Source organism: Oncorhynchus kisutch, linkage group LG6 (assembly GCF_002021735.2).
Source record: "Oncorhynchus kisutch isolate 150728-3 linkage group LG6, Okis_V2, whole genome shotgun sequence".
NCBI lineage: Eukaryota > Metazoa > Chordata > Actinopteri > Salmoniformes > Salmonidae > Oncorhynchus > Oncorhynchus kisutch.
The window spans coordinates 17,662,744-17,674,686 of record NC_034179.2 but is presented as its reverse complement, the minus strand read 5'-3'; the positions used below and the strand labels follow the sequence as shown (position 1 = coordinate 17,674,686).

The 11,943-nt window shown below is 44.6% G+C and overlaps 1 protein-coding gene across 2 annotated transcripts in view; it reads left to right on the top strand.

The window, feature by feature from the left end:
• Positions 1-11,943, top strand: part of LOC109891713 (membrane-associated phosphatidylinositol transfer protein 2) — a 75,456-nt gene that overhangs the window by 41,527 nt on the left and 21,986 nt on the right. For both annotated transcript variants that reach the window (XM_031826314.1, XM_031826315.1), the window contains exons 7-10: positions 215-556; positions 1,052-1,147; positions 4,685-4,795; positions 4,985-5,049. In XM_031826314.1, the coding sequence (XP_031682174.1) occupies positions 215-556; positions 1,052-1,147; positions 4,685-4,795; positions 4,985-5,049 (614 nt within the window). The remainder of the gene's footprint in view (positions 1-214; positions 557-1,051; positions 1,148-4,684; positions 4,796-4,984; positions 5,050-11,943) is intronic.

The window sequence follows — 11,943 nt, the reverse complement described above, 5'->3', positions numbered from 1 at the left end:
TTGTTCGTTATGATACTAACCTGTCCTCTCCTCTCTGCAGGCCTGCGTAGGGTGATGGATGATTAGTTAGCTAGTTAGTTAATTTGTTTGTTATGATACTAACCTGTCCTCTCCTCTCTGCAGGCCTGCGTAAGGTGATGGATGATTAGTTACTTAGTTAGCTAGTTAGTTAATTTGTTCGTTATGATACTAACCTGTCCTCTCCTCTCTGCAGGCCTGCGTAAGGTGATGGTGCGTGCCCACCGGCAGGCGTGGTGCTGGCAGGATGAATGGTACGGTCTGACCATAGAGGACATCAGACAGCTGGAGCTGGAGACCCAGCTAGCCCTGGCCACAAAGATGGCCCAGTACAGCCTCAGTGACACCGAGGAGGGGGCAGCAGAGTCCAACAGAACCCCCGTCACACCTGACCGGGACTTGGAGGGGACCCTGCGGGACGGGGGAGAGGTGGAGGGAGGAGGGGCAGGGCTGGGAGATACGTTACATACGCGTGGAGAGCTCACCAAGCAGTGGTCAACTTCATCCAGGTCGTCTAATAGATCCTCGAAGAGAGGAGGTGAGTGGGAAAAGCCTTTAACTTTACAAATCTCAAATCAACCCCTAGACCCTAGACACTTTTTAAGTGGACAAGGTGGAGCTTATAAACATCACTGCTACTCTACAAGACGTTTCCCTAGCAGGAGTTTCACTTGACCCAACAAACATGAGAGAATAGTGCCCTCACCATAGAGAATGATAGAGGCCTCTAGTGGCCAAAAGGCTGTGTTAGCACGGGGCAGCGACATTGAGGGCTTCCACCATTTTAATGTAATCAACTGGGTGGGACTTCCAACTTCATTGGATGATCCCTCCTGGTGACCCTGTTTGGAGTCATGTCCAACCGGGTCATCAGGAGGGATCAGCTAATCATGAAGAAGATAATTGACTACTTTAAAATAGAGATTTCCTCAATGGCGCTGCCCATGCTGTCACAGACGCTATAATCTATAATGGCACAGATACAAAGATTAGTCCTCTCTCGTTCTCCCCCCCCCCCCACACACACACACAGGAAGTCCTGTGAACCAGAACATCTCAGAGTGGCGGATGCAGAGTATCGCTCGTGACTCAGAGGACAGCACTGACGACGAGTTCTTCGATGCTCCCGGTATGCTATTACATGTTATTACAAACAGTTATTACAGTGACTACAGTAACTACTATCAGCTCATACTGATGTTATATCTATCTCGTCAGAAGATTTGTCTGACAACGATATGTTATTCCATTATTAAATGTTGTTATATTACTGTTATTACAACTACAATAGTTACTGATGTTATACTGATGTTATGGTGATATGCTAATGTTGAACTGATGTTGAACTGATGTTATGCTAATGTTCAACTGATGTTATGCTGATGTTATACTGATGTTGTGCTGATGTTATACTGATGTTATACTGATGTTGTGCTGATGTTATACTGATGTTATACTGATGTTGTGCTGATGTTATGCTGATGTTATACTGATGTTATGCTGATGTTATACTGATGTTATGCTGATGTTATACTGATGTTGTGCTGATGTTATGCTAATGTTATACTGATGATATACTGATGTTATACTGATGTTGTGCTGATGTTATACTGATGTTATACTGATGTTGTGCTGATGTTATACTGATGATATATTGATGTTATACTGATGTTATACTGATGTTGTGCTGATGTTATACTGATGTTATACTGATGTTATTCTGATGTTGTGCTGATGTTATGCTGATGTTAAGCTGATGTTATACTGATGTTATGCTGATGCTATGCTGATGTTGTGCTGATGTTATACTGATGATATACTGATGTTATACTGATGTTATACTGATGTTGTGCTGATGTTATACTGATGTTATACTGATGTTGTGCTGATGTTATACTAATGATATATTGATGTTATACTGATGTTATACTGATGTTGTGCTGATGTTATACTGATGTTATACTGATGTTATTCTGATGTTGTGCTGATGTTATGCTGATGTTAAGCTGATGTTATACTGATGTTATGCTGATGCTATGCTGATGTTGTGCTGATGTTATACTGATGATATACTGATGTTATACTGATGTTATACTGATGTTGTGCTGATGTTATACTGATGTTATACTGATGTTGTGCTGATGTTGTGCCGATGTTATACTGATGATGGATATATGTCCATGGAGAATAAGAACACCTCCTCCCAGCTGCCCACTGCACTGAAGATAGGAAACACTGTCACCACTGATAAATCCACCATAATTGGAATTTCAATAAGCATTTTTCTACGGCTGGCCATGCTTTCCACCTGGCTACTCCTACCCCGGACAACTGCACTGCACCCCCAACAGCAACTCGCCCAAGCCTTCCCCATTTCTCCTTCTCCCAAATCCATTCAGCTGATGTTCTGAAAGAGCTGCAAAATCTGGACCCCTACAAATCAGCCGGGCTAGACAATCTGGACCCTTTCTTTCTAAAATTATCTGCAGAAATTGTTGCCACCCCTATTACTAGCCTGTTCAACCTCTCTTTCGTGTCGTCTGAGATTCCCAAAGATTGGAAAGCAGCTGCGGTCATCCCCCTCTTCAAAGGGGGTGACACTCTAGACCCAAACTGCTACAGACCTATATCTATCCTACCGTGCCTTTCTAAGGTCTTCGAAAGCCAAGTCAACAAACAGATTACCGACCATTTCGAATCTCACCATACCTTCTCTGCTATGCAATCTGGTTTCAGAGCTGGTCATGGGTGCACCTCAGCCACGCTCAAGGTCCTAAACGATATCTTAACCGCCATCGATAAGAAACATTACTGTGCAGCCGTATTCATTGATCTGGCCAAGGCTTTCGACTCTGTCAATCACCACATCCTCATCGGCAGACTCGACAGCCTTGGTTTCTCAAATGATTGCCTCGCCTGGTTCACCAACTACTTCTCTGATAGAGTTCAGTGTGTCAAATCGGAGGGTCTGCTGTCCGGACCTCTGGCAGTCTCTATGGGGGTGCCACAGGGTTCAATTCTTGGACCGACTCTCTTCTCTGTATACATCAATGAGGTCGCTCTTGCTGCTGGTGAGTCTCTGATCCACCTCTACGCAGACGACACCATTCTGTATACTTCCGGCCCTTCTTTGGACACTGTGTTAACAACCCTCCAGGCAAGCTTCAATGCCATACAACTCTCCTTCCGTGGCCTCCAATTGCTCTTAAATAGAAGTAAAACTAAATGCATGCTCTTCAACCGATCGCTACCTGCACCTACCCGCCTGTCCAACATCACTACTCTGGACGGCTCTGACTTAGAATACGTGGACAACTACAAATACTTAGGTGTCTGGTTAGACTGTAAACTCTCCTTCCAGACCCATATCAAACATCTCCAATCCAAAGTTAAATCTAGAATTGGCTTCCTATTTCGCAACAAAGCATCCTTCACTCATGCTGCCAAACATACCCTTGTAAAACTGACCATCCTACCAATCCTCGACTTTGGCGATGTCATTTACAAAATAGCCTCCAATACCCTACTCAACAAATTGGATGCAGTCTATCACAGTGCAATCCGTTTTGTCACCAAAGCCCCATATACTACCCACCATTGCGACCTGTACGCTCTCGTTGGCTGGCCCTCGCTTCATACTCGTCGCCAAACCCACTGGCTCGATGTCATCTACAAGACCCTGCTAGGCAAAGTCCCCCCTTATCTCAGCTCGCTGGTCACCATAGCATCTCCCACCTGTGGCACACGCTCCAGCAGGTATATCTCTCTAGTCACCCCCAGAACCAATTCTTTCTTTGGCCGCCTCTCCTTCCAGTTCTCTGCTGCCAATGACTGGAACGAACTACAAAAATCTCTGAAACTGGAAACACTTATCTCCCTCACTAGCTTTAAGCACCAACTGTCAGAGCAGCTCACAGATTACTGCACCTGTACATAGCCCACCTATAATTTAGCCCAAACAACTACCTCTTTCCCAACTGTATTTAATTGTATTTATTTATTTATTTTGCTCCTTTGCACCCCATTATTTTTATTTCTATTTTGCACATTCTTCCATTGCAAAACTACCATTCCAGTGTTTTACTTGCTATATTGTATTTACTTTGCCACCATGGCCTTTTTGCCTTTACCTCCCTTCCCACCTCATTTGCTCACATTGTATATAGACTTGTTTATACTGTATTATTGACTGTATGTCTGTTTTACTCCATGTGTAACTCTGTGTCGTTGTATCTGTCGAACTGCTTTGCTTTATCTTGGCCAGGTCGCAATTGTAAATGAGAACTTGTTCTCAACTTGCCTACCTGGTTAAATAAAGGTAAAATAAAAATCAAAAATGATATAGATGATATACTGATGTTATACTGATGTTGTGCTGATGTTATACTGATGATATACTGATGTTATACTGATGTTGTGCTGATGTTATACTGATGTTATACTGATGTTGTGCTGATGTTATACTGATGATATATTGATGTTATACTGATGTTATACTGATGTTGTGCTGATGTTATACTGATGTTATACTGATGATATAGATGATATACTGATGTTATACTGATGTTGTGCTGATGTTATACTGATGGTATGCTGACGTAATACTAATTTTATAGTGATGTTATACTAATGTAATGCTGATGTTATGCTGTGTCTGTCTCTTCAGAGGACTTCTCTGGAGATGAGGAGATGTTATTACATGCCAAGGAGATGAACAAGTGGAGTTCCAACGACCTGATGGACAAGATAGAGACTACAGAGACAGACGAAGGCCAGGGTAGGAGCACACACACACGCACACACACGTTCCGTTCCTCATTTATATTTCAGATCTTCATATCCAATCTCGTCCTTCAGGAAGTTAATTTGTTTAATGAAAGTTAATGGTGTGTGTGTTTTCACATGTGTTTGTCTTCGTGTCTGTCTGTGTGTGTCTGTCTGTCTGTGTGTGTGTGTGTATTTACAGAGAGCCTGTATCAGGAGTCGGGTGAAGACTATACAGTAACCAGTAGTGAGAAACGACTGATTGAGGTATGCTTCCACTGTAGCTACAGTATGAAGACTGTATGAGAGTATTCATGAGGTTCTCACAGACCTGGTAAACAACGACATGAGGTTCTCACAGACCTGGTAAACAACGACATGAGGTTCTCACAGACCTGGTAAACAACGACATGAGGTTCTCACAGATGTTAGATTCTAATTATTAGAGTAAGAACTCAACGGACACTGTGAAAGCTTAAACCAAGTTTATTCTTCTCAAAGGATCGAACAGCTGAATCGACAAAGACATGGTTACAATAGTGGTGGTATATGTACCCCACTTTGGGTGGAGTCTCCTCCTCGCTAATTGCTAGGCAGGAACATACTTGATACGGGCAATACACTTTTTCTTCTCCCTTAACGTGACCTGACCTGACCTCGACCCCCTTCATCACTAATCCATGGCTCTCTCCCTTTATCAATGCCTACCATGTGATCACTTTCCCTGCACTCGTTTAAGAGTTAGTACCCAGAATCCATCACAGACAAGAGTAAACATCATTGTGAGGTTCTCACAGACCAGGTAAACAACGACATGAGATTCTCACAGAGGATTACTTACTATAGAATCACAAGTTCTTAACAACATTTCATAACAATACATGAACAGCAATGTTTGCAGTTGAACTGTACGTCTTTGGTACTGGAACAGTTGACTTGGTAAAGTTCTCTGAAGCTGATCCCAGGGGGAGAGAGAACATCACAGTGTCTCTGGGGATCACACACACACATATTATATGAATGTTTGTTGTTGCTCTTTGTGTTCAGCGGCACGTCTCTCTGATACAGACACGTAGACACCACACAGGCACACACACAGACACACACAAGTACACACAGACACACACAAATACACACAGACACACAAATACACACAGACACACACACAGACACACACACACATACACAAACAGGCACACACATCATCTCAGTGTGTTATCCACTCTGTGTCCAGCGTCACGTCTCTAGTAAACGGAGACGTCGTTCCACTGTCAGGTCCCACAGACGGCCAGCTGTAAGTCTGACCTTTAACCTCTGAGGTTCAGAGGTAGCCTTTAGAAGTCCAATGCCCTGTGGTGTGAGTAGGTTCCCAGTAGGACAAGGTAAAACAAATCCTGTTGTGTTTATGGTAACTTACTGGAATCCAGTTACTTGTAAGTTATTGTCAACTGTTAAACCAAAGTTTCTTTGGAAATTACAGTAACATACTGTACTTTTTTATACAGTAAATTGCAGGTAAATGGCTGCCAGTAAGTTACCGGAAAAACAACTGGATATTTTTGTTTGTGTAGGGTGTTGTGTTAGGTCACTCAGATCATACTGTAGGCCAATGTTCCCTCTAACCTGCGCCCGTGTGCGGGTGCTCAGTAGTCTAGAGACTGGTGTGCAGGGCGCAGAAGAAATATCAGCCAACAGAGACAAGCACAAGATTGAACTTCACTCAACTTTGTAGAGTTTTCCCAGTTATTTAAAACTATCAACCTTTCCCTTTACTGTGGCAATTGTGATCGAATCAACACAATATTAGCCACTTTCAGTAAAACAGACCGAAACATGATAGAGATTTTGTTGTAGGCAGAACGCATTGGAGTAGGATTCTATTGAGCATGACTCAGCCCATACTCTACACAGACCGGTGTGGCATAACCAATCAGAGCTGCAGAAGGCCTATATGCAAATAGACCATTGCCATAAATGGATCTGTGCCATTTACTTTGAACTAGACTGTGTTTACAGCTGTGGTCGTGAGTAGATGCGCTTGTTTTGAGTTTAAAGTAAGAGCTGCATGTAGCCACGTATGCCTTGTATACTGTTGTTCAGGTTAGTTATCATTGTTTTAGTTCACAATGGAGCCCCTAGTTCCACTCTTCATACCCCTGATACCTCCTTTGTCCCACCTCCCACACATGCGGTGACCTCACCCATTACAACCAGCATGTCCAGAGATACAACCTCTCTCATCATCACCCAGTGCCTGGGCTTACCTCCGCTGTACCCGCACCCCACCATACCCCTGTCTGCGCATTATGCCCTGAATATATTCTACCATGCCCAGAAACCTGCTCCTCTTATTCTCTGTCCACAACGCTCTAGGCGACCAGTTTTGATAGCCTTTAGCCGCACCCTCATACTACTCCTTCTCTGTTCCGCGGGGGATGTGGAGGTAAACCCAGGCCCTGCATGCCCCCAGGCACCCTCATTTGTTGACTTCTGTGATCGAAAAAGCCTTGGTTTCATGCATGTCAACATCAGAAGCCTCCTCCCTAAGTTTGTTTTACTCACTGCTTTAGCACACTCTGCTAACCCTGATGTCCTTGCCGTGTCTGAATCCTGGCTCAGGAAGGCCAACAAAAATTCTGAGATTTCCATACCCAACTATAACATCTTCCGTCAAGATAGAACTGCCAAAGGGGGAGGAGTTGCAGTCTACTGCAGAGATAGCCTGCAGAGTAATGTCATACTTTCCAGGTCCATACCCAAACAGTTCAAACTACTAATTTTTTTAATTACTCTCTCCAGAAATAAGTGTCTCACTGTTGCCGCCTGCTACCGACCCCCCTCAGCTCCCATCTAGCTTCAGAGTTTGTTCTGGTAGGTGACCTAAACTGGGATATGCTTAACACCCCGGCAGTCCTACAATCTAAGATAGATGCCCTCAATCTCACACAAATCATCAAGGAACCCACCAGGTACAACCCTAACTCTGTAAACAAGGGCACCCTCATAGACGTCATCCTGACCAACTGGCCCTCCAAATACACCTCCGCTGTCTTCAACCAGGATCTCAGCGATCACTGCCTCATTGCCTGTATCCGCTACGGAGCCGCAGTCAAACGACCACCCCTCATCACTGTTAAACGCTCCCTAAAACACTTCTGTGAGCAGGCCTTTCTAATCGACCTGGCCCGGGTATCCTGGAAGGACATTGACCTCATCCCGTCAGTTGAGGATGCCTGGTCATTCCTTAAAAGTAACTTCCTCACCATTTTAGATAGGCATGCTCCGTTCAAAAAATGCAGAACTAAGAACAGATACAGCCCTTGGTTCACTCCAGACCTGACTGCCCTCGACCAGCACAAAAACATCCTGTGGCGGACTGCAATAGCATCGAATAGTCCCCGCGATATGCAACTGTTCAGGGAAGTCAGGAACCAATACACGCAGTCAGTCAGGAAAGCTAAGGCCAGCTTCTTCAGGCAGAAGTTTGCATCCTGTAGCTCCAACTCCAAAAAGTTCTGGGACACTGTGAAGTCCATGGAGAACAAGAGCACCTCCTCCCAGCTGCCCACTGCACTGAGGCTAGGTAACACGGTCACCACCGATAAATCCATGATTATCGAAAACTTCAACAAGCATTTCTCAACGGCTGGCCATGCCTTCCGCCTGGCTACTCCAACCTCGGCCAACAGCTCCGCCCCCCCCGCAGCTACTCGCCCAAGCCTCTCCAGGTTCTCCTTTACCCAAATCCAGATAGCAGATGTTCTGAAAGAGCTGCAAAACCTGGACCTATACAAATCAGCTGGGCTTGACAATCTGGACCCTCTATTTCTGAAACTATCCGCCGCCATTGTCGCAACCCCTATTACCAGCCTGTTCAACCTCTCTTTCATATCGTCTGAGATCCCCAAGGATTGGAAAGCTGCCGCAGTCATCCCCCTCTTCAAAGGGGGAGACACCCTGGACCCAAACTGTTACAGACCTATATCCATCCTGCCCTGCCTATCTAAGGTCTTCGAAAGCCAAGTCAACAAACAGGTCACTGACCATCTCGAATCCCACGTACCTTCTCCGCTGTGCAATCTGGTTTCCGAGCCGGTCATGGGTGCACCTCAGCCACACTCAAGGTTCTAAACGATATCATAACCGCCATCGATAAAAGACAGTACTGTGCAGCCGTCTTCATCGACCTTGCCAAGGCTTTCGACTCTGTCAATCACCATATTCTTATCGGCAGACTCAGTAGCCTCGGTTTTTCGGATGACTGCCTTGCCTGGTTCACCAATTACTTTGCAGACAGAGTTCAGTGTGTCAAATCGGAGGGCATGCTGTCCGGTCCTCTGGCAGTCTCTATGGGGGTGCCACAGGGTTCAATTCTCGGGCCGACTCTTTTCTCTGTATATATCAATGATGTTGCTCTTGCTGCGGGCGATTCCCTGATCCACCTCTACGCAGACGACACCATTCTATATACTTCCGGCCCGTCCTTGGACACTGTGCTATCTAACCTCCAAAATCACAGTGCCATCCGTTTTGTCACTAAAGCACCTTATACCACCCACCACTGCGACTTCGCTGGCCCTCGCTACATATTCGTCGCCAGACCCACTGGCTCCAGGTCATCTACAAGTCCATGCTAGGTAAAGCTCCGCCTTATCTCAGTTCACTGGTCACGATGGCAACACCCATCCGTAGCACGCGCTCCAGCAGGTGTATCTCACTGATCATCCCTAAAGCCAACACCTTATTTGGCCGCCTTTCGTTCCAGTACTCTGCTGCCTGTGACTGGAACGAATTGCAAAAATCACTGAAGTTGGAGACTTTTATCTCCCTCACCAACTTCAAACATCTGCTATCTGAGCAGCTAACCGATCGCTGCAGCTGTACATAGTCTATCGGTAAATAGCCCACCCATTTTCACCTACCTCATCCCCATACTGTTTTTATTTATTTAATTTTCTGCTCTTTTGCACACCTATATCTCTACCTGTACATGTCCATCTGATCATTTATCACTCCAGTGTTAATCTGCAAAATTGTAATTATTCGCCTACCTCCTCATCCCTTTTGCACACAATGTATATAGACTCCCCTTTTTTTTCTACTGTGTTATTGACTTGTTAATTGTTTACTCCATGTGTAACTCTGTGTTGTCTGTTCACACTGCTATGCTTTATCTTGGCCAGGTCGCAGTTGCAAATGAGAACTTGTTCTCAACTAGCCTACCTGGTTAAATAAAGGTGAAATAAAAAATAAAATAAATAAATTAAACGTATGAAAATGTTGTTCATATCCTTTGCTAGTTAGTGAGTTATTAGCCCAGTTATAAACTCAACAAAAAAAGAAACGTCCTCTCACATAAGTACACAGACCATTTACTCAGTACTATGTTGAAGCACCTTTGGCAGCGATTGTAGCTTTGAGTCTTCTTGGGTATGATGCTAGAAGCTTGGCACACCTGTATTTGGGGAGTTTCTCCCATTTTTCTCTGCAGATCCTCTCAAGCTCTTTCAGGTTTGATGGGGAGCGTTACTGCACAGCTATTTTCAGGTCTCTCCAGAGATGTTCGGTTGGGTTTAAGTCCGGGCTCTGGCTGGGCCACTCACGGATATTCAGAGACTTGTCGCGAAGCCACTCCTACGTTGTCTTGGCTGTGTGCTTAAGGTCATTGTCTTGTTGGAAGGTGAACCTTTGCCCCAGTCTGAGGCCCTGAGCGCTCTGGAGCAGGTTTTCATCAGGTTTTCATCTCTGTACTTTGCTCTGTTCATCTTTCCCCTCGATCCTGACTAGTCTCCCAATCCCTACCGTTAAAAAAAATCCCACAGCATGATGCTGCCACCACCATGCTTCACCGTAGGGATGGTGCCAGGTTTCCGCCAGACGTGATGCTTGGCATTCAGGCCAAAGAGTTAATTCTTGGTTTCATCAGGCCAGAGAATCTTGTTTCTCTTCGTCTGAGAGTCCTTTAGGTGGCTTTTGGCAAACTCCAACCATGCTGTCATGTGCCTTTTACTGAGAAGAAGCTTTCGTCTGGCCACTACCATAAAGTCCTGATTGGTGGAGTGCTGCAGAGATGGTTGTCCTTCTGGAAGGTTCTCCCATCTCCACAGAGGAACTCTGGAGCTCTGTCAGAGTGACCATAGGGTTCTTGGTCACCTCGCTGACCAAGGCCCTTCTCCCCCAATTGCTCAGTTTGGCCGGACGGCCAGCTCTAGGAAGAGTCTTGGTGGTTCCAAACTTCATCCATTTAAGAATGATGAAGACCATTGTGTTCTTGGGTACCTTCAATACTGCAGATATGTTTGGGCACCCCTCCCCAGGTCTGTGCCTCGACACAATCCTGTCTCTGAGCTCTAAGGAGAATTCCTTCAACCTCATGGCTTAGTTTTTTCTCAGACATGCACTGTCAACTGTGGGACCTTTTATAGACAGGTGTGTGCCTTTCCAAATCATGTCCAATCAATTTAATTTCCCACGGGTGGACTCCTATCAAGTTGTAGAAACATCTCAAGGATGATCAATGGAGCCCGATTTTGAGTCTCATAGCAAATGGTCTGAATACTTATGCAACATTTCTAAAAACCTGTTTTCGCTTTGTAGTTATGGGGTATTGTGTGTATATTGACAAGGGACATTTAAAAATATATATATTTTAGAATAAGGCTGTAATGTAACTAAATGTGGAAAAAGTCAAGGTGTCTGAATAGCTTCTGAATGCTCTGTACATTTCTAGACATTTTTGAAAGACAGTCAGGTAAAGAGTTGTTTTGTCTTAAAGAGGCAGTGTTGTATTTTGAGATAGGCTTGAATAAAATAAATAGCCAATAGACAGAGGGTAGCATAATGTGTCTGATTCTCTGTAATAATGGTATGGGAATAATGACACATTTTATTTTGTAAAGTGGTTTCTTGCATCGAGCAACACAACAACATTTTCAGTCACCTCCTTGTCTAATGGACAAGTGGATAAACAGGTTAATGTCAAGCCCTGCATGTTTTTTTCAAAAGTCTCATGGAATGGGCTCCTGATTAGCGCAGGTGTCTAAGACACTGCATTACAGTGCAAGAGGTGTCACTGCAGTACCTGATTCGAATCCAGACTCCATCACATTCGGCCGTTAAAATGTTGTGGGATGCATTTTCTCCATTATTTTTGATGGTAGG